The sequence below is a fragment of the Panthera leo genome, chromosome B1 (genome assembly GCF_018350215.1).
Source record: "Panthera leo isolate Ple1 chromosome B1, P.leo_Ple1_pat1.1, whole genome shotgun sequence".
Lineage (NCBI taxonomy): Eukaryota > Metazoa > Chordata > Mammalia > Carnivora > Felidae > Panthera > Panthera leo.
Genome location: NC_056682.1, coordinates 185,099,817 through 185,123,960, shown reverse-complemented (window position 1 = coordinate 185,123,960; position 24,144 = coordinate 185,099,817). Strand labels below are relative to the sequence as shown.

At 39.3% G+C, this 24,144-nt stretch overlaps 1 protein-coding gene across 1 annotated transcript in view; it reads right to left on the bottom strand.

The window, feature by feature from the left end:
* DHX15 (DEAH-box helicase 15) overlaps positions 1-23,668 on the bottom strand; it is a 61,824-nt gene extending 38,156 nt beyond the window's left edge. The window contains exons 1-3 of the mRNA XM_042936787.1: positions 23,436-23,668; positions 16,203-16,638; positions 10,552-10,745 (exon numbers count right to left, since the gene is read on the bottom strand). Coding sequence (XP_042792721.1) covers positions 10,552-10,745; positions 16,203-16,638; positions 23,436-23,506 — 701 coding nt within the window. The 5' untranslated portion in view covers positions 23,507-23,668. The remainder of the gene's footprint in view (positions 1-10,551; positions 10,746-16,202; positions 16,639-23,435) is intronic.
* Positions 23,669-24,144: the final 476 nt, after the last annotated feature.

Genomic DNA, 24,144 nt, shown 5'->3' with positions numbered 1-24,144 from the left:
AATGAGAATACGGTCGCTTTTGTTTAAATTAAACAAAACAATGTATTTAAAAGAACCTAGTATACCAATTGTCTGACATCTGTTAAATACTCAATATAGAAGTCCACGCTACACTCTTAATTACCTCTTACCTAATGAATAAATCCTCGAGATAATCATACCCTCTTTAAAACATACAGTGGTATAGCCACATCTCTGTTCCTACCAGTTGGGTCAACATAATTATACTTGACATGAAATGGTAAACTCTTAGCACAGAAAAGAGTTTTATATGCATGTCCTGCTATGTGCTCAGAAAAGCCTGAAAAAGTTGTTACACACACACACACACACACACACACAACTATCAAATGCTTGACATAACTATAAGAGTAAAAGCAGTCTGGAATTCTAGAATTTCAAAGGGTGAATTCACTTGATTTCCAGAAAGATAACGCTTGTGTATTTTGTAAGTGTGTGAAGTTTATAAATACCACGGTAAGATCTAGACATTTTACTACATAATTCAACTCCAAACAAAGGGTCCGTATTCAAGGAAAAGGTGTCAGTCCTACATTAACAGACTGATGAATGAATGTACAAGTTTTAAGTTATAATTCAGAACCTGTTTAAGGTTGTATAAATTTTACTATTTACTAAAATCTTTAGATTAACCCACTACAATCCAATCTAGTCATATGAGTGGCTCTATTAAAAGAAAAAATAGGGGGCACCTGGGTGGCTCAATTGGTTAAGTATCTGACTTCAGCTCAGGCCATGATCTCACAGTCTTGGGTTCGAGCCCGGCATCAGGCTCCATGCTGACAGCTCAGAGCCCGGAGCCTGCTTCGGATTCCGTGTCCCCCTCTCTCTCTGCCCCTTTCCCACTCATGCTCTGTCTTGCTCTGTCTCTCAAAAATAAATAAATGTTAAAAAAAAAAAAAAAAAAAAAAAAGGGAAAGAAAAAGAAAAACTAGGGGTGCCCAGGTGGCTCAGTCAGTCAAGCATCTGGCTCTTGGTTTCAGCTCAGGTAATATCTCAAGGTTCATGGGATCAAGCCCTGCATGGGGCTCCACACCGAGTGTGGAGCCTGCTTGGGCTTCTCTCTCTGCCCCTCCCTCGTTTGGGTGTATGCATGCGGGCCTCTCTCAAAATAAATAAACAAACTTAAGATAAAAACTACCCACATTAAAATGGCTACACAAACAGCTTTGTGTGCAATATTCTTTATAATGAATCAAGACTTCTAAGACTATAACCCAAAAAAAATATTTATTCTCTTTTCCCCCCCATATCATCTAACCTATTTTTGTTTAAAGCCCCTATAAGTAAAATACTTTTTAAGTAACAGCAGTAAAGGAAACAGAAGAAATGACAAAGCTAAAACAGCATGCGCTTGCCAGGAACTATATTAGAAGAAAGAAGCATATATAGTATAGTGACTTTATAAAATACAGCTCTTTTCACTACTATAAATATGGTGAGTCTAACACCCACACGCTACCCATCTTTCACAATACCAACATAATGAAATGGTCAATTACCAATTTTTAAACATGCTCACAGTGAATGCTATTGTACTTATTCAGCAGCTACTAAAAGTCATCAAATTACCTTCCTCCAACAATTTCTTCCAATATCATTTACTTCTATATGTCGTGGGTACAAAAATAAGAGAACTGACCATCTATTCTAAGTACATATAAATCAGTTTAATAGGAAATTACTCACTTCTTTAAGGTGATCTGGCTATTTCTGGATTCATCACTAACTTAAAGTCTTCTGTATGTGTCCAAAATGCTAGCACTGTATTTCTCAATTAATATAGTTTTATGATGTTAAAAAACAACAACAACAACACTTTACAAACCTGATACATGTGAACGCAGCACTTTAAAAAATCAAAATAGGGGCACCTGGGTGGCTCAGTCGGTTAAGCATCCGACTTTGGCTCAGGTCACGATCTCATGGTTCATGGGTTTGAGCCCCACATCGGGCTCTGTTCTGGCAGCTCAGAGCCTGGAGCCTGCTCCAGATTCTGTGTCTCCCTCTCTCTCTGCCCCTCCCCTGTTTGTGCTCTCTCAGTCTCTCAAAAATAAGCATTAAAAAAAAAAAAAAAATCAAATACACTTGTGTTCAATATTAAGATCTCCTGAAGGACAGCTTATGTATAACCCCCTAGCACAGTCCAAATTTAGATTACTGTATAACTTTAACATCTATTTATACATCCAGTCAGGAGAAAACTACTTCCTTCTTTGAGTATAGACAGGTCACTTAACTTGCTATTAGTAAACTGACTCAATTTGCTCCATGATATCCTAGTCCAGAGAGAAGACTAATTATGTTCTCACATTAATGATTCCAAACAATTTATATTAATTATTGTTTTCCATACACTCAAAATGTGATGCCACAGGAACTACTAGCAGTAGTAGTTCATTATGCTATATTCCTTTTGATATTACCTTTGAAAAGCTCAATTTTTGATCGTTGCTATAATAAAAAGCAAATATAAGGCAAATATCAGTGTGGAATAATAAATAAAGGTGGCCGTATCCAATGTGACCCCAAAGTTTAAGAAACTGCAGTGTTCGACTGATGCAGACATCACACTAATAGACAACGGTAGTTAAGAATGAAATAAAAGTATTTTCCCGATGTATGTGTGGTGTTTGTTTAAATGGCTACTAAGTTGTTAGGCCATAAATATTATTAGTAAGTTTTTAGGACCGAACTACTAAATAAACGGACTTCTTAGTTATTTCTTCAGGCCTAGGCTACCATGAAAAATTAGTGAGACATTATTAAGCACTGATGCTGTGAACCAAGGTAGCGTGGGAACTTCTACTCTACTTAAAACCTAGCTCATCTACCTAGTTAATCGGCCTACCTAAGCCTTCCCACCCTTCTCAGTTCCAATGAGATGAAATACCTTGTCTCTGTGAAATCATCTACACAACTCATGTGACTGAGTCCAACTATCTTCTTAATTGCCTCACAGCTTAAGCCCCCAACCAAGTCAGAGAAGAACCGGTGACACTAGCACAGTTCCTTTATGTACTTAATGTTGCCTTCATCTGTAATGGGATAAGTCAACATTTATATAGGATCAAGTTCAATTTGATACATCGAAACAACAGTCCTCTTACTACAATCACAACAGCCTATATATAGCAGGATATTGAGTACAATGACAACTACTAGATGTAAATAGTCACATGGAAAGGTACCACACAATATTTTGAATAATGTGGAATCTACAATGTTTTAATGTATTTCTAATGCCAAAAAACGGACAAAAAGAAAGCAAACAGAAAACATCAAACCCCACTTGTCACATGCATAGACAGCCTCCTAGTTCTCAGCTGAAATGCTTAAGATCGGCATCCAAAACATAGTTTTATTTGGGCAAACAGCTGAAATACAACTGGTGTGTTTCAGTCAGCTACGTATGTAATCAAGCAAAAGAAATGCCTAAGAAATGAACAACAATAGAAGGCAACTAAAGCGCTGTTTCGAAACACACTGCCCATTCCTCAAGTTTTCACAAATTTTGAAAGAAATGCTCTATCATCCTCACAACACAATTCACAGAGGGCTAGTATAAATGCATACGTTCTATGTAATATTTTGTAAGATGTTAGCAAGGTAAACAAAGAGCCTACTGTAACTAAACCCTTGTAATTACCTAAGTCAAACACAAAGGTCAAGTGTAATAATACATGCATACCTTTAGGAAATCATGTTAGCTTTCTATGAATTAACAAAAGCCCAAGAATTCTAACTCTAAGGTGACAATAACGAGTTTTTAGTCTGACAGGAAATAAGTAAATGGTAAATAACTGCACTTACTCTTTATTACCACCCCTTTCTAAAGATTTAGTCAAAATTACCTTTATCTAATCCCAGTGCTATACTTGAATTAGAACAAAGCCTACTAAAATAGATGTTTGAGAAATTAATTTATAATTGATGTTTATATAATTAAAATAATTTATATTTTAGGTTTATATAAACATATGTGACTATGTATTATATGAATAATAAACACTATATGTGTTTATGTAATTAATGGTCTGTTTCCACAGCTTACCTCCAGCCCTAAAAGATTTGGGTTCATCCATTTCATAATGATAAGTAATGTCAAGTTTTAATTCAAGTTAAAACCCCTATATTGTAATTCAACTGCTGTGTTAAAAGGAACTTCATTAAGTTGTTTTTATGTTTCTTTTTAATTAACTGGGTTAACCGGTTAATAAGATCCAATAATTTCTCCAACTGGAAATCTACCCTTGCTATCGGCAGCAGCAAAAGTAAAAATGTTGACTTAGCACTTGCTGGGCGATAGGAATTACTCTAAGGGCTGTACACAAATTAATGTATTTTATCTGAGAACAACCGTTATGAGGTAGTTGTTATGATTAGCTCTATCTTCTGAAAAAGCAGTAAGCACAGGGAGGCTAATTAACATTGCCAAGATCAGAGCTAATAGGTGGCAAAGCTAGGACACAATTCTGGCCCTATAATCTTAGGATGTGGTTTAGGATGTATTTACTCTTGATTCTCTTCTCATCAGTTTAATAACGAGGTTGCCTTGTTGAAAACCCACTCTGAATCGCTTAAGTAGTCTTTATGCAGCTGGCCCCTCAAACTGTTGTTTCCACAGGCCCCAAACAATCTGCTATGGGGATCTGCTATGGCAATGCCTGGTAAACCTTCCCCAGTGTCAACCTTAAAGGTCCTGCACCAGCCAGCTCCACATTGTAGCAATGTTTGTCCTGGAATCTCATATTTATTAAGTATTTTTAGATTTTCTTTCATCTTCTTGTCCAGATTGTCTTTTGGAAATTAAACAATGCTAAAAATTTCCGACCCATATTGTGTAGAATAGCACTTCTTTGGCTGATTTGTTCAAAATTTTTCTCCCTCAAGCTCTCTAGGAGTTTACCACATCTTAAGACCCAAGACTGTTCATTTCTCCTTATCACTCACAATTATAGATTTAAACTATGATCTGTCTTTAACTTTTCTCGATTTCTCCAGCAGCTTGTCCTGAAGCTACATATACACAAATAACAACTCAGGATGGTGCAGTCTTAAAGAACAAACACGTGTCCTTGAATAAAGAACTCATAACACTTTCTGTTTCATTAACACTACCCCAGATCAATTCCTTAGCCTGGGACAGATTCCTTTCAATTTTGGAATCTGATACCCAAAAGCAAAAGATTCAGAGTAAGAGGCAAATTATAAACTGTATACACCAAATTACACTATCACTATACCCTCTCTACCAAGAAATAGGGGAAAATGTCTTTTCATGAAAAAGCTACCCATGTCTCACAATTATGTCTAAGATTTACCCACAGTCTACATTGTATTGACAAGTTTCTTCTGTTGCCTTTTCCAACTCAGAATTTTTTTTTAAGTTCCATGCATAAGACAAGTATACAGACATAGACACAAACTCTGTTTGTTCCCAAAGAGTTTATGCTCCAACTAGGCAAAAGAAAGAAACCAATCTTTAATTATCAATACTTTCCATAAACCAGTCCTGTAACATCTCAAAAGTGATTTGGCATGGAAATGCTGACATACACAAATCATTTGGACACTTTAAAGAATATATAGACTACAATGTCTTCTCAAGTGCTGTTTTCTTCCTTTCAGAAAGTTTTTAAAACTGCTGTTCCATCTACCAAGAATGCTCTGCTCCCTGTATCCCAATCCCTACACTTAGAGAACTATTACTTTCAACTTAGGCCTTGACTTAAATCCCACCTTCTCTTTTCCAGTCTAAGTTGAATTTTCAAATCATGCTCTCATATAACCCCCAGTACTCTCTTTCAGAAACCTAATCACCATTTGTAGTATTTACTTTATGGGGACAAGAACCAGATCTACATTTTAGCACATCCCGCACTATACACCTAGCACTGTCCAACACACAGAAGGCACTCAATTAACTGACTTACATAAATGACTAGGTTCTCTCAATAGCAAAATATCTCAAAATTTTGCAGCTTTGGGGGAGAAAACAAAAAGGAAGTAACTAAATTAGCTACCAAATTACCAACTGCAAATATGTTTGCCTGAAGGCTCAAGACTATCAACTTGTTTTATTCCCTAAAAAATCATCTGCTCTCTCAAAATAAAATAACCTATTTCTTACAATTTATCACAACTCCAAGGTGCTTCTTAAAATCCACTGCAGAAGTATATCACCTCTTCTTCCTCACAATATTTGTGAATTAAAATAATTTTCACTGACGAGTCACAAACCTGGCAACATCGTCCACTGACTGGTGCTGTTCTTTAGCTATCTCACTAGGTTTTCTTTTGTAATTTCCATCCAAAATGGTAAATGGAACATAAACATATTGCAAAAGGAATAATTCAGAAAAGAGACGGGAGCAGGCAAAAATCACAACAAACAAAATATAAAAACCATTTAGCTGTGGCGGCTTGAAAACTAATCTGTCTACTGGGACAGGACAGCTTTTTAAGGCTAGTCTAACAGAGTATACTAATTTACACTAGATTCAATCTTCTGAAAATAGCACAGGATTAGACCTAGAATCCAGAATTTAAGTATCTATGTCTGAAACACCGGAAAAAGTACTTTTAAACCCTTAATGTGCCTAGAGATGACTTAAATATACACTAATTTAAGTACTCTTAAAACAAAATTATTTAATTAGCAAAAAGTATTTGTTTAGTTTCAACAACAAAATCAGGAAGAGTATGGTTGCAGTCTGAGTCCCCCAGGTAGATTTTTCAGTAGTTAGTCTTCTTTAACCATCCTTCTATGGTCAAAATTAGAAGTTTTTTTTTTTTCCTGGCTAAATAATGGACATACAGGCATTTATATCCACAGAAGTCCACTTAAACACAGATTTTTTTCAACAGATGCAGTACAGTACTGTAAATGTATTTTCGCTTATTTTTCCCTCGCTTACTTTGTTGTAAGAATACAGTAGATAGTACACACGTAACATACAAAATATGTGTTGATGGTTACTGATGAAGCCAACAGTAGGCTACTGGTAAGTTAAGTTTGGGGGAAGTCAAAAGTTATACAGTTATATGCAGGGGTGCCTGGCTGGCTCAGTCAGGTGAGGGTCTGACTCTTGATCTTGGCTCAGGTCATGATTTCACAGGTCATGATTTCACAGGGGTGGGATCGAGCCTCAAGTCGGGCTCTGTGCTAACAGCCTGGAGCCTGCTTAGGATTCTCTCTTCCTCTCTCTCTGCCCCTCCCCCACTCATACTTTCTCTCTCTCAAAATAAAATAAACATTAAAAGTTATATACAGGGGCGCCTGGGTGGCTCAGTCGGTTAAGTGTCCGACTTCGGCTCAGGTCATGATCTCGCGGTCTGTGGGTTCGAGCCCCACGTCAGGCTCTGTGCTGACAGCTCAGAACCTGGAGCCTGTTTCAGATTCTGTGTCTCCCTCTTTCTCTGACTCTCCCCTGTTCATGCGCTCTCTCTCTCTCTCTCTGTCTCAAAAATAAATAAATAAATAAATAAATAAATAAATAAATAAATAAATAAATAAAAATTAAAAAAAAAAGTTATATACAGATTTGACTTAGGGGGGGCTGCTGCTCCTACTCCCTATGTGGCTCAAAGTTCATCTGTGTATGAGAAAAGCTAACAGAGGACACTGAGAGCTGCCTGAGGTATTCACTCTTCCTGCCCAATTACCTATAACTGATCTTCCTTAAGTTGCTAGCTATTTTCGGGGCACCTGGGTGGCTCGGTAGGTTAAGCATCCAACTCTTGGTTTCGGCTCAAGTCACGATCTCACAGTTAATGGGATCAAGCCTGCTTGGGATTCTCTTTCTCCCACTCTCACTCTGCCCCTTCCCTGGCTCACACTCTCTCGGTCTCTCTCAAAAGTACTAAGTCAACATTTAAAAAAAAAAAAAAAGAAGAAGGTTCTAGCTGTTTTTAACATCTGGGATCTGGGGTATTCAAGAAATGAGTTGATAGATGACTATACAAAATATATCTAGAGATTTATGATGAAGCATTCCTATCATCAAAACTATCACTAACTCCTTACTATTAAATGGGATTTACTATCACTTATAGACAATCTTGGGTTAGTTTCTAGCTCTTCAAGTTCTAGAAGAAATCTCAGTAAGCTTACCCTGTCCAAAATTAAGTTTTGGGTTTTGTTTTTTTTTTTTTTTAAGTTTAGTAATAGCCTCTGAGAACCATTCCATAAGAAAACATCACAATGCCAAAAATACATTCATTTTGATCAAATCAATTTACATTACTTGTCATTCCCTATTAAGTGAACCACAAGCATACATCTTTTTCTTAAAAAATTTTTTTTAGCATTTATTTATTTTTGAGACAGAGAGAGACAGAGCATGAACGGGGGAGGGTCAGAGAGAGGGAGACACAGAATCTGAAACAGGCTCCAGGCTCTGAGCTGTCAGCACAGAGCCCGACGCGGGGCTAGAACTCACGGACTGCGAGATCATGACCTGAGCCAAAGTCAGCCGTTTAACCGACTGAGCCACCCAGGCGCCCCATGCATATATCTTTTGAAAGCCTGCCACTTCCTCTCTCTCTCTCTCTCTCTCTCTCTCTCTCTCTCTCTCACACACACACACACACAGACACTCTCTCTCTCTCTCTCTCTCTGACCCAGTGTTGCATATAACTTTCTTCTCTCCCAGTTTCCAAATTCCGTTTTCCTTGCTCAACTGTAGCTTACCAAAGAAGAAACATTCAATACAGTGAATGTCAAAATAATTATATCATTTCTTCTAAAAATGAGTAGAATCTACCTTTATTTTCCTCCAGTCCTTGACATTATCTACGTTTTAAATTAGTATAAAATCTTATGATTTTATGTAGTTCTTTCATCAATTATATAATTACAAATAAACAATATCCAATGAAGTTTAAGATACAAACCAAAACAAAGCCTTAAAGTCAAAAGGCAAACTAACTTAAATAAATACTTGTCCAGCTACTATATTAAAAACAATATTGAGGGGCGCCTGGGTGGCTCAGACCTGAGCGTCCGACTTCAGCTCAGGTCATGATCTTCAGTTCATGGGTTCAAGCCCCACATCAGGCTCTGTGCTGACAGCTCAGAGCCTAGAGCCTGCTTTGGATTCTGTGTCTCCCTCTCCCTCTGCCCCTCCCCCGCTCAGGCCCGCGGGCGCACGCTCTCTCTCTCTCTCAAAAATAAATAAACATTAAAAAAAATTAAAAAAAAACAAAACAATACTGAGGGGCACTTAGGAGGCTCAATAGGCTAAGCATCCAACTCTTGATTTCAGCTCAGGTCATGATCTCATGAACTCACAGGGTGAGTTAGAGCCCTGTGTGCTTGGGATTCTCTCCCTCTCTCTGCCCCTCCCCTGCTCGCTTACTCTCTCAAAATAAATAAACATTAAAAAAAAACAATATTGAATTCTTTAACCTGGAGTTCCAATAAAATATTATCAAAGAAGCTAGAAAAAATTGACATGAAACTTAAAGAGTAATTGGATGTTTTGATTAGGGAAAAATTTTAAGTTGTGAATATCATAGCTGTATTTTAAGAAACTTTATCTTTGAGCTATATACACTGCAATATTTAGAGATGAAAATATATAACGTCTAAGATTCGTTCCAAATTATATGGGACAGGGAAAAGGTTGGGATCTGGATGAAACAAGACTGTCACAGCTGAAGATGCCGAATACATGGGAGTTCGTTATACTACTGTAACTTCTGCATACATTTGACAATTTCCATAATACATAATTTACCCTACAACACCGCATATATTTCTGCCATCAATGACTCATTTCACTGCCCATGTAACATTCTGTTCCAAAAATGTCTTTTAAAAACCTCAGGGAAGAGATTACATTGTGACAAATCACTTTTAAAAAATGATTTAAATGTCACATATACACAGAAAAAACAGAAGCAACAAAAGGGGAAGATTTTCAAAAGAATTACCATCAGGCAACATGTATTACGACTTATGCAGAGTACAAGTGTAAGACGAAAAAAGAATTAGGAGTTAAAGAAAATTTTAGAAAAAAGCTCCACATGGTAGTCAATAATGCATCACAGCTATAAAGGAAAAGGAAAAGGAATCTGAGGAGACTCCCAGAGTATATTACACAACAAAAGATTCCTCTCTTTAGCTCATAATATATGTATGGTAATAGCTGTATAATTAACATTAAAAGCCCTTTTCCCCAAATAATTTCTATCTCATCCCACACATCTTTCTTTCTAAAGTAACTATCCTTTACTAAGATGCATCACTTAACTTTTCTATCATTTAAGTGATAGAACATTTCACCTACGATACAGCACAAAGTAACTAAAATCTGACCTTTGAAATTCATTGTCTACTGAACTATATATATTACCAGCAAGAAAGAGAATCCATAACAAAAAGTCACCTAGTAAGTCTAGGAAGGTCTACTCTGCACTAGTCTAAACTTGGATGACTTGAGACTCCACTAGCAAGTCCCCTGTCTAGTGGCAGAAAACTGAAAGGAGAGAAACAAAGTAGCCATTTTTAAAGATAGTACTTACTTAAGAATGGTTTTTGCACTACTGCAGTCTTCAAATCGAATGGAGTAACCAACTTCCTGGCCCAACATCACATCCATTTCATCAGCAACTCTCTGAGCCACACTCATTGCAGCCACTCTCCTGGGTTGGGTACAGGCAACTCCTCTCTTGGGTCCTGGTAATGATCGCATGTACTCCACACACCACTGTGGAATCTATCAAATAATTTCACATTTAAATTAAATTCTACTCTGCCTGCATATTAGGTATACTTAACATGTCGTATTTTATTGCATTCCGATCATGTAAAACAAAATTCAGTCAGGCACACCACAAATTATTAAGACTCAAACTTACAGCATGAGCTCTGTGAGCTCTCTAGGCCAAGGAGGAGTCCTACATAACACTGATATGACATAACTGTACTCCTGAACGGGCTAGGTCCCCCGAGGCTGTGCGGAATACGGTCTCTAACATCAACTGTTCCATCATTAAGCATTTCTCTATACACTGGAAAGAAACTCAACCCATGAAACATTCTACTTTAGGGTCACCTGGGTGGCTCAGTCAGTTGAGTGTCTGACTTCAGCTCAGGTCATGATCTCACGGTTCGTGAGTTCGAGCCCCACGTCGGGCTCTGTAACCTGGAGCTTGCTTTGGATTCTGTGTCTCCCTCTCTCTCTCTGCCCCTCCCCTGCTTGCACTCTGTCTCTCTCTCAAAAATAAATAACATTAAAAAATAATAATAATAAATAAATAAATAACATTAAAAAATTTTTTTAATAAAATACAGAAAAATTCTACTTTGTAACAAATGTGAGTTTCCAAAATTATTCTAAGAAACTATTAATTAAATTCTTAATGAATTACAAAATGCAGGTAAAAATAGAAATCACATCCTCTTGTAGTTATAGAGCTATGTGCCTTGTAAGTCCATTCAAATTTGGTTTGTAAGCTATCCTTCTGCCTCCAGGAGAGGAGGCACAATACCAACACCTTAGGTGCCATCTTAAAAGTCAATTACAGTAATTGTCAATCTCAAATTCAACAGCACCTGGAGAAGCCAGAAAAATCACCAAAAACACCAAGTGCAAGCTGGATGGCTGCCATGGTGACAGTGCATTTCCTCCTTGTTCCATTATCAATAGAACCTAATAGAACCTCGAATTTCATGGCTCTTCATTCACTTACCTGCGTAAAAACCACGGAAAAAATCTAAGTGATCACTACGAGAAATGGGAATCTACTGCTGTAAGTTCATGATGGGTGTCCATAAAAGCATCCAAAAGCCTAACAAACTCTGATGCTAGAGAAAACCCACGTGTGGGTTTTTTTGGTACAGGATCTGTACAAGGACACCTGTATATAGGTTGCTGTACCATTACTGTATTTTAGTTAGGTTACTTCTGCAATTTGGGGATAACTGTTTTCACCGACAAATATCTGACAGGGGAAGGGTGACTTTGCAACCTAAGAATTTTTTAACGATATGTATCTTTAAAGGATTTGAAATGAACAGAAATAAATACTACCCTAAAACAGAAGGGTCTCCTCTCTACGTCTGTAAACCCACAAACCAAAGTTTAAGTGGCTTTCTAGCAAAGTTTTATAGATTTATCTCATTTCATCAAGCTTCTTACATAGGCAAAAACATGTACTTTATAAGACCAAACAAAATGAAATTCAAAGGAACATTTGCCATTCAGTTAAAGCTATTTAAAACTAATTCTGAATTCTGAAGGCAAGAATGTTCAGAAGATTTTTAAATTTACTCCAGTGAAATGGATAACTTACTCCCACTTTAAAAACAAAATATAAAGTTTTGACTAATATAGCAATTTCTGAACTTCTGATCTCAAAACCTCTTTATACTCTTAAAATAACCAAGGATACCAAACTAATAGATTTACTATATTAGGAAATTAAAACTGAAAAATTGTTAGACTATTAATTCCTAACAATAAAAGCCCACTCTATACTAACACAAACATTTTCTACAAAAAATAATTACATCTTCCAAAGAAAAAAGAAAAAATTAGCAAGAGTACATTGTTCCTGCATTTTTGCAGATGTCTAATGTCTGGCTTACTAGAAGAGTTTTATTCTCTAATGGGCTTCAATTCTGGATGTGTTGCCATTATTTTTTTTCACTGGAAGTAAACTCAGAAATTCCCAGGACCTTAGAAAGAGTTTCAAGGACCTTCAAGGGTTCCCAGACAGTATTTGGAAAACGGCGCAGTCAATGCCATCTATTCATAGTTCTAAGAACAGCATTAAGAAGGGAAGCAGGAACGGAAATATGCAGGGTACAGGCTTCTTCAAACCAGGCTTCAAACTGGCTCCAACCCTTCTTTTCAGCTTCTGCCCTTCCATTTGAGGCTACCTTCCTAAAAACCGATCCTCAACCCTCTAGTCTTATTTTACACATTATCCTGATTGGTCTCATTCTCCTCGGACTTCTAACATTACCTAGAATACACCAAATAACAATCCTAATGACAGTTCCCATACCTAACCTTGTGGTCATTTCCACCTGAGAAGCAGTCCATTGATATCACAAATTCAAGAAGTTCAAAACCAAAACCATTTCTCCCCTTCCTCCAAATACTTATTAATTCCTCCCATGTCCCCTCAGCAGTATTAACATCCTAACTCCAATCCACCTGTCATTCTCCATTCTACCACCTTATCCAGTCGAATTTTTGTGATTACCTCCTACAGATTCTGTCATCAACATTCTCAAAGACAGAACATTGTTGTAAAAATTCTTATCATTCTCCTCCAGTGAAATGCTCTAATGGCTCCCCCATCTACAGTATGATACATTAAGGCTCTCAGCCTGCTGTTCATCTCACCTGCCTCTTCACACACACCCTATGTGCTGGCCAGGGTATACAAAGCTTTCTCCTCTCTGAACTTGCGCCCTTGTTCATGCGGTCCCGTGGACTGAAAGAACTAGCTTTAGTCTCTTATATATGGATATAGTAGGAACGTAGCAAGTTGCAATGCAAAGTGACTTTATTAGGAGTCTTAGTCAAAAGTTAAGAGTCGATAGTTTAGATTTTGCTTCGAGGATTTCCTTTTCTGACAGGCACAAAAAGATAACCAAAAATGGCTGACTACTCTTAGTGGTTTCGAGACAAAGTTTTTAATAGGATTATGTGAAAAAAGCATTTGGATGCAACTCATTATTCAAGCTTTCAGCTTCCCTTTGAATCCCCCAAATGCCCTGCCATTGTAAGTACACAAAAACAAAAAAAACCCATAAATATTAATCCAAATAATCACAAACCTTTTGTTTCAAACTGATGTTCTTCTACATTAATTGCTCCTAAATAAACTCATCTCTCAATTAAGGTTAACCACGTAAGACCACAAAATAGCAGCATGAAATAAATATAACTTTGGCTATAACAAAGGAATAGTTTTAAATACTGAGCCCACCTAAATATCTATTACGTAACTTAGGGCAACCCACTATATCTCTAAGATTGTTATGAGTCTAAGGCTCATTTTGCTCATCTGTAAAATGGTGATTAACTTCCTTGTAGGGTTGTTGAAACACTTAAGTGAGGTAATACATACATAGGACACAGTGCCTAGCTTTATCCAACTGTTAACTAAACAGATAAATTAACACTATGCAAACTAGATAAACCAGTTGAAGTAATTCTTCAAAATACTATACTAAGAAGTTTAGAGTTATTATATCTTTTCACACATTATTCAAATTTTCACAAGGTAATAGTGAAACTGAAATCAGTTTCAATTCCTAATATCACCACAAGTTTTCTTTCACTTATTAAGAAAAATCATTTTAAAGGCTCAGTCTTCAAAAGCTTCCTATTCCAGTTCCCATTGTAGCCTTCAAAATGTTTCCGTGATATACCCAAATCGATAGGTTTGTAGCGTATGTAACTTTTTTTTTTTTTAATGTTTATTTTTGAGACACAGAGAGCATGAACGGGGAAGGCCAGAGAGAGCGGGAGACACAGAATCCGAAGCAGGCTCTGGGCTATGAGCTGTCAGTGCAGAGCCCGACGTGGGGCTCAAACCCACAAGCTGTGAGATCATGACCTGAGCTGAAGTCGGATCCCCAACCAACTGAGCCACCCAGGTGCACCTTAAAGGCTCAGTCTTTAAAAGCTTCCTATTCTGGTTGCCACTGTAGCCTTCAAAATGTCTCCATGATATACCCAAATTGATAGGTTTGTAGCATATGTAACTTTAAAAAAATAAAATAAAAAAATGGGGCGGGCGGTGGGGAGGTGCACCTGGGTGGCTTTGTCAGTTAAGCATCCGGACTCTTGCTTTCGGCTCAGGTCATGATCTCTCCGTTTCATGGGTTCGAGTCCTGCATTGGGCTCTGTGCTGGCAGCGTGGAGCGTGCTTGGGATTCTCCCTCTCCCTCTCTCTCTCTGCCCCTCCCCACTCGCACTGTCTCTCTCAAAATAAGTAAACTTAAAAAAAATAGAAATAAAATAAAAATAGATGGTAATCGCATATGCAGTATGCTTAATTCTATACATGTATCACAGGTATATAAACGTGGAAAACAAGCCACCAGGAAACACAACATAACAATTTATGAATTTATTAAATTCATTTCAGTACTCCCTGGATTTTCCACATTTTCTACAATGGCCAGGGACGACTACTTTTGTAGTATCTTAAAAACTTTTAAGTCAAGCATATGAAAATATGATTAACACTTCACTCACAGCAAGGAAACGCAAATGAAAAATTACACTCAGGGGTGCCTGGGTGGCTCAGTGGGTTATGCATCCAAGTCTTGATTTCGGCTCAGATCATGATCTCACAGTTTCATGAGTTTAAGCCCCGTTATCAGGCTCTGCACTGACCCTGCAGAGCCTGTTTGGGATTCTCTCTCTCTCTCTTTCTCTGCCCCTCCCCTGCTCACCATCTCTCAGTCTCTCAAAATAAACTTTAAATTATTTTTAAAAATTACACTGAAATGCCATTTTTTACCTATCAGATTTGTAAAATTTCACATTCAGTAGTATACTCTACTTGGATATGGATCTACTTGCTCATGAAAACCATTAGAAGCAGCATGGGGTCTATAACGTGGCTCCAGTAAACAATGGCTCATCCATTTTTGAAAAATATCCTAGACATATTACTAACAAGATACTAGTGTTTACTTCTATGTACACGGCGGGGAGGATGTAACTAGATGGATGGAGGTCATGCACGGGGAAACAGACTTTAATTTAGCCATTCCATTTTTTTTTTAAGCATAGATAATCCTCACATGGTTCAAAACAATTACAAAACAAAACAAAGAAACAAACGAGAATAGCAAAAACAAAACCGCCCCAATGGATCAAATCTCTACACTCAAGCAATGGACAAAACTTGTACCTCCAAATTTGCACTACCCCAGGATCAAAGCGGTGGGAAAGCATTGTTCTGCCATACTTAATATTAACAAAACAGCACTGCTATTTTCCTCTAGACTCAGGAAAACAGGCGTTCCCTACCGGATTCCCACTCTCTGTGTCACTGAAAAGTGCTAACCATCAAAGCAGCTATTATTCTTCAGGATGTTCTACCAGACAGACAATGGGAAGGACGACCAGAATCAAATAAGCAACATTTAGTAACGGTAAACATCAATACAGTATATACCATGGTATACGATAACTCACCTGTGTTGTTTTACCAGACCCAGTCTCACCAACCAGTACAAAGGACTGATGTCTAACCAGAATATCTGTAAACCTATCCTTGTATTCCCAAACAGGGAGCTGAAGCCGTTTCTTTAAAATATCATAGTATCGAGGAGTATGGGGTAAGTTGGTAAATGGATTAATGCACTGTGGAAGTGATGTGTGTCCTGCATGTCCGGTGTGTGTTGAATGAGCAGAATGTGTCGAATGTGTTGAATGAGCAGAGTGGGTTGAGTGAGCTGAATGGGAAGCTTTTAAAGGTGGTAATCCAGCACTGATAAGCATAGCATTAGTCGAAGCTCGCAATTCCTTCTCCTTTTCTTTTTCCCTCTCCCGCTCTCTATCTCCTCTATCACGTTCTCGGTCTCGATCTTTAGACCGATCTTCACGATCCCGGTCACGATCTCGATCCTTCCTAAAAACAAAAATTTAGAATTCAGATTCTGAAATTTTACGCAAAATGTTTTTGGCAATGTTACAGTCACAAAGAAAGTAAATGTCCAACAACCAAATGTATAAAACCAATGTAAAAAACTCAATGAATTACTTAAGTATCAGAAATAATGATAATAAAAAGTCCTTATAATCAAGAATTCTCCATGCCTCACCCATAAACATCTTTCCCTCCAGGATGAGGCCTCAAATTTTGTTAAGGGACGGCCTCTTTCTACAACCGTTAGTCACCAGCTGAGATAACACAAGAACTCAGACTCGAGTAAGGTAAAATCCCTTCTTAAATAGGACAGCAGAAGTTAAAAACTGAGGGCAAGGTGGGGAAAAGGTAGAGGTAAATAAAGCAAAAAGAGGATGATACCACAATCTTCCCCAGATTCTCCTTCATGTTACATGAAATGGTATTTTCTGCATTGACTAGTATGTTCAAAATTCAAAACTATTTCTGTACTCAAAGACAATTCCTTTTCATGTAACAGGATATAAATTAAAGGACTGTAGGTGAGTTTGTTTCCAAGTTACACTTTCCAGCACGTTCTCAACATTGTTTAATAAGCATATATTTGCTCTATAAGAAATACTAAAATCAATACACTTTCATTATTTTGTTTTCATTGTTTACTCCTACACGATCTCCTTTATAACAACTGCAAAACACTGAAATTACTTTGTAAGCCTATGTATATTTTTGTCATCCATCAAGTGAAATATAACCAATAAAAACAAGCTCCAATGAACAACAGTAAATTTTTTTAAAATGTTAAAATTCTGCAGATGGCCACTGTATTAAACCTACGTCAATTTTAAGTACTCAATTCTAGTATCTACTTCTATTTACTAGACAGGATTCCTAATACAATACTTTTTAAATAATCTCTGCTTCTTTATTCTACTAATCCTGTTTACTTCAGAACAAATCCTATAGCAAACGGGCCACAAGGTGTTTGGATCCAGACTTGAAATAGTGAAGCAACACAGAGCTAGAAGACAAGCCACTTACACATCACTATCCCTTATCCATAAGACACAAAAGACATACAAATTTCCCATACCCCAATTATCAGTAGCCAAGCAGGAAGGACCATTCATTCTCTAGCACATCAGCAGGACAAGAGAAATCCCTTGGTAGTATACAGCTAAAATGCTAGACCCAGCAAGTTAGGATGGTTTCCCAACTACAGAAAGGAGACCAATTATATTTTATGTCGTCCTCCCTAAAATATAATTGAATTGCACAGGAATTTACATAGGCAGAAAAGTTTTATTATGTGCAAACATACATACACACATTTCATATGTATATATACTTTCATATACCCATTTATACTTTTCATATACATACAAAATATATACATGAAAAGCGATTCTCCCTTCTCCCATCCCAGTGTTCACCTCCAGAATCACAGGAGGTAACAAGCTTGGATTGAAGCCTTTCATCCCATTTGGCACAAAGAAAAAGAAAATCAAAGGGAAAAAGAACCCCAAGGATAACCTAGTAAACATACAAAATTAAGTCTCAGAACGCAGCTCCCTACCCTATCTTTGAAATATGCCATCAACCATCCTTTCTTTGCTTTCGCATTCTGCCTCCGGTCTCAGGTGCTCATTAATTAAATAAGCATGTTGCCCTGAATGTAAATGGGAAAGTTTGTAACTTTGACACAGTAATATGCCCAGCAAAATGAGAAGCACCGTAGCCATGAATGGTTCAAAGACCAGGTATCTAAAAGGTCACAGAACATAAAAGAACCTTTAAAGAACGATCTGGTCTAAATGCAAAGGATTCATGTTTCTAGTACTCTAGAGGTGGGGGGCAGGGTGCGACAGAAGACCATTACCTGACCAACAAGAGACACAGGACAAAAATAGAAGTTTAATGAACTCCACTATACTCCTAGCACAGTACCAGGCACTTAACATATGGACCTAATCTTTCAAGAGTTATAAAATACGGGGGATGGAAAGTGACTGACAAAGTAAATCATATCACCTTGTTAACAGCGATACAAAAATGTTTTTCGAGGGCCTATTTCATCAGAAACTTCATTACCAAAAATAAATATAGCATAGGAAGCATAAAATACATTCTAAGGACACAAGATTTAACTGCTAAGATATGGAAGTAAAGACACCACTGGCAAGGTATAAGCTTCAATTTACTAACCTGCAAAATGAGAAGTATTAATAAAATAGTAATAAGAAAGCAACAGGAAGTGGGACACCTGGATGGCTGTCGGTTGGGTGGCCAACTTGGGCTCAGGTAGTGATCTCGCACTCCGTGGGTTCGAGCCCCGCATTGGGCTCTGTGCTGACAGCTCACAGCCTGCAGCCTGCTTCAGATTCTGTGTCTCCCCCCCCCCCTCTCTGCCCCTCCCCCACTCGTGCTCAGTCCCTCTCTCAAAAATAAACAAACATTAAAAAATTTTTAAAAAGAGGGGCGCCTGGGCCGCTCAGTCGGTTAAGCGTCCAACTCTTGATATCAGCTCAGGTCCTGATCTCAAGGTTTGTGAGTTCAAGCCCTGCATCAGGCTCTGTGCTGACAGAGCGGACAGAGCCTGTTTGGGATTCTGTCTCTCCTCCTCTCTGCTCCTCCCCTACCGTGCTGTCTCTCTCAAAATAAATTAAATATATATATATATACATATATATACACACACACACACACACACACGTGTGTGTGTGTATATACGTAATTTAAAAAAGAAAGAAAGCAACAGGAAGGATGCAGAGGGTAAATTCAATCATCTTGAAATGCTGCCTATGATTCAAACTACCTACTTTCAATGGCGGAGGGAGGATAAAAATTAAGTCAGCTAGGGAGGACTCTCAAACCCGCTGCTTCATAAATAATGTGTAGACTACCAAGTACATGCATGTCTTCTTTTTTTAAACAAGCACTTTTATTATACAGGAGTTTTGTTGGCACAAAGATTTACTCATTGAGATAAGAGTAATGTTTAAAAACCTGAGTAAAAAACAGTGCTTATTGATCACACAGCCACGGTACTGGCAGGTAGACACAGTATGACACAGTCGTGAAGCACTTGTTTCTTAAATGTCTGAGCCACTGCCCTGGCTCAGCACTTAAGCTAACAGTATGACCACAGTTACTTCTTTGTAAAATGTGGCTACTCATATGTCTTGTGCAGTATTGCAAAAATTAAATAATATACGCAGTGTGCTTAAAATTGTGCCTGAACACAGTAAATGCCCAATAAATATGCTTATCATTAAAGTTTGTTTTTTAATTTACAATACCATGTGAAAATTCCACATGAAATAACAAGAACTGCTTGTAAGATGTCAACGGATTATTAAAATCAGAATATTTTAAATAAGCATTCTTTTTTATCTGGCAATCTCACTTCTGGAAGTTCTCCTAAGGATAGAAGTGCACAAACATGTATGTATACATATCAATAATCTTTTCACTTGTAAAATAATGAAGACTGGGAAACTACCTAAACACCAACAAACAGGAAACAGGGCAGACAAGTCATGATACCCCTTTACAAGTAGAATATTACAGAGCCAGTGAAAAGGATAATGTATATCTATTCTATTGTTTGACACATTTCTTAGTAAATAAAAACCAAAACGCAAAAACAACCAATATTGAAACATCCCACTGGTAATAAATATTACAACTTATATTTGTGAATAACCATGCAAAGACTAAATACAATGCTCATCAAGGGGTTAAACAGGAGGATGAAGATTTCAGAGAAGTTTCTGCCTTTTCTTTGTATCTTTAAGTATAGACATTTCTTCTGTTCCCTGGGGCAAGTGACTTAAAACCTCACTTTCATCAAAGGACTGCAGTGAAAATGTGGTTATACATACAAAGCACCCAGAATCCTTTGGGGAGCACAGTTATGTATTCTACCCATGTTTTGTTTCACTTGTCCACAATTAGGAAGTAATTTCTGGGGGGCCTGGGTGGCTCAGTCGGTTAAGCATCGGAGTCTTGACTTCAGCTCTGGTCATCGTCTCACAATTCGTGAGTTCACGCCCGCATCCGGCTCTGCACTGACAGTGCAGAGCCTGCTTGGGATTCTCAGTCTCCCTCTCTCTCTGACCCTCCTCCACTCATGCCATCTCACACAAAATAAACGTTAAAAAAAAAAATGTTTTTTTAAGGAAGTAATCTCTGAAACAAACATCAAAATGGATAATGTCCCTATGTTCATGAAGTTTTCTCCATACTTCAGTTGTCTTTTTTGGTAATAATTTTATATTATTACAGAAAACGTGGGATGATGAAAAAAGCAGTAATAAGGTCACTATGTAACAGAAACCTTCAACTTTTGTACTTGATCTCCAAATAAAATACAGCAAGACTAAATAATGCCAGATACAGTTTGGGAACTTGAATCTAAATGAAATCTTCCACCAAATTACCTTCCTTCTCTGGGGAAATGGGCCAGCCATTTTCAGCAGTGGAGTTCGTAAGACTGACAAGCCTATTATTCCCTTAGATAAAACCACTTGCTAATAACTATTAGGACCAAAAACAAAAAACCCTTCAAGACTCCACAGCAGTCAACACAAGTTAACTTTTAAAATTATCCAATTGGGGGGGGGAGGGGGGAACCCAAGCACTATCAAACATTGTAACCCACTGTTAAAGAAAATTGTTCTGTGAGAAGTGATACAGAAATGCGTACAGAAACTTCTCTCCAGAATATCTCAGAACTTGGGCTTTATTCCAAAGAACTCTCCTTCACTGACAGGTAGATGTCCTGTAACATCCAAGAGAATCATAGGGTCACCATCGCAGACCCGAAAACGTCCACATTTTTATGGAGCATATCTGTTTTGCAAGAGAAAGGGAGCAGCTCTATATGTACCATGGAACCACTCATCTCAAGAAAAGCATTGAAATGGTGCACATACACACAAATATGAATAAATGAATTCACTGCATCCCAGTGTATTTTGTTCCAACGTGAACTCTTGTGAGAGACATCAGTTGCATCTTAGCCAGGCGATGCAATTTATTTTTACTTCACAGGAACCAAGAACCAAGTGCTCCCTACTTTACAACCCGTTACAAATGTCATTAGGATAGGCTGCATTGACTTAACTACAGCCATGGTCTGTGCTGTAAAGAAAATGGCCAAGAGTGAGAATGAAAAGACCAAGGTTCCAGATCCAGCTACACACTAAGAGCCCAAGCCACCGTAACGGAGTCTCCATCTCTCATCCCTTGAGTGGAGCTGATTATACTCTTCAAAGTCACTTCCAGCTCTAAGGAGTCTGTGACACTATAACCCAAATGTGCTAAAGTTTTGCTGGGGGCAGGGGAGGAGAGATCCTAAAAAGAAAACAGCCTAAAAATAGAGAAAACGAATGTCTAACATTGTAAAACTAAAAAAATTACAAGATTAAAATGTTACATACTTCTGCTTTCCACATTCAACAGGGGAAGGTATCAAAAAGTAGACCCTACCCTGGTTTATACTCCAGACACTGAACAGACACCTGGAAACCAATCCAAATGAAGAACTTTGGGCGGACAAAAATTCACAGAAGTTATATAGATGGCTTGACAGTGATTCTTTACGCTCTCTCCACATACGCAAGGATAAAATTGTGAAAAGTATTTGGACACTCAGACTTTTGTGTTCTAGCCTGAGTTATCCAAATAAATCTCTGAACTTCAGGAATGAAAACACACACTGGACAAGAAACGATTTTGATGAAATTGCTAAAGTCAACTGTTAAATTCCTCTGTAGCTTTCAGAAAATGCGAAGGGAAAGCAATCGGAAACATCACGAGTCTGTATTTCAACTCCCCAACAACCTCCCCACGGGCGACATTTTGCCATAAATACTAAAAACGTTTTGAAAGGTGTCTGACTGTTTCGAAAGCTACTAGCAGAGGGGCAGAAAACGAGAACTTCTTGGGGGAGGTGGGGGGGGGGGGGGGAATGCCTTCTAATTCCCATCCCAGGGATGCCCAACAACCAGTTTTAGCCAAAGCAGGAAATAAAGGAGATGGCGGGAGCGTACGCAGAGAGCGGAAGTTTGCCTAGTATCTACTTTGAAGTGTTTGAATGGACCGAGACACAAGCTCTCCCGCCAAACTACAAATGCAGTGGCTCCAAACCACCAGGCCTCCTGCCCATCAGGTATACTCCACATTTTCCTTTCCCCCGCAGGCCCTCTACTCTCCCTTCCCCCGAGAACTCGTCCGCACGCCTCACTCAACTCCCGCCACCCCCATCCCAACCTACACAAGAATCCACGCGCTTCCCTCACTTTCTGGCCTCCGCGTTTCTCCTTGCGGGGCACCCAGCCGCCCCCCACCCCCCCGCAAGGTCCTCTCCGCGGTCGCTCGGCCTGAGAAATACCTGGTGCCCTTGGAAGGGAATACTCCCGCCGCGCCCTCCCCCACCCTCTCCAGGCCTTAACCGGGAACCCAGGCCACGAGGTCCGCGGTTCCTCCCGGCTGCTCCCCTCGAAGTGACTCTTGCTTGGCTCGGCCCGGGGAGGAGGCGCCCTCGTGGCCACGCAGGCCTCTCCACCCTCCCGATTGGGCCGGGCGGCGGCCGCACCACACATCTCCCCGCGCCCTTGCCCAGCCGAACACCGGGAGTGGCGCCGCTTTCCCCGACCCGCCGCTAGTGAGCCAAGCCCAGAGGGAAACAAAGGGTCGGGCTCCAGGGCCGACGTGGCTAGGCCGGCCCTGGCCCGCTCTCCGCGGGGACCCCAACAAAGCCCGAGCCGCTGCCTCGCGCCCCCGGCCTGGCTTACCCATCGGTCCCCGCACGCTTCTTGCCGGAGGGGTAATCCTCCCCCAGGTCCAACCGGTGCCGCTTGGACATCTTCGGACTCTGCAAGCGCGCGGATTTGAAGGAAGAAGAAAAAGAAGCTGGCGGCTGTATTGGTACAGTCGAGGGCAGCTACTTAACTCTGGAGGACCCCCACCCCTCCCGCTACAACAGCCTACACCGTGCGGCCGGAACCAGGAGCTAAAATGGCGGCGGCGGCGAGGGCTGGGCCTGCGCGCGCGCTTCCGCAGCGTGCTGTGCGTGCTATGCGTGCATGCGTGCGTGGTGCGCGCGCACGCATCGTAGGCGGGAATCCCAGGCCCGCCCTCCTTCCGCCTCGGCGGCTTCCTCCCCGCTGAGAGCTCTGTCCGCCAACGGTGCGGCTGCTCAGAGGTGTATGTACTATGGCCTTCCTGCCCTTCTGATTTGGGAAATTCAGAGAGGAGACAGTCTAGTCCTGCTTAGGGAATTTTATCCGTCTCCATTATCCTGGCTTTAGGGGAGTCTGACACCATGAGAGGTTAAGAAACTAATCAAGATCATAACAGCAAAAACAGGGCAGAGCCAAATTTGGAAGCCAGTATTTTATAACTCCAAATCTAAAAGAACTTGCAGCCACTGACCAGACCCCTTTCAATTATGTCAGGGAAACTGAGGTGAGAAAATGTCAAAACTCTCCGTGATCCATTTTG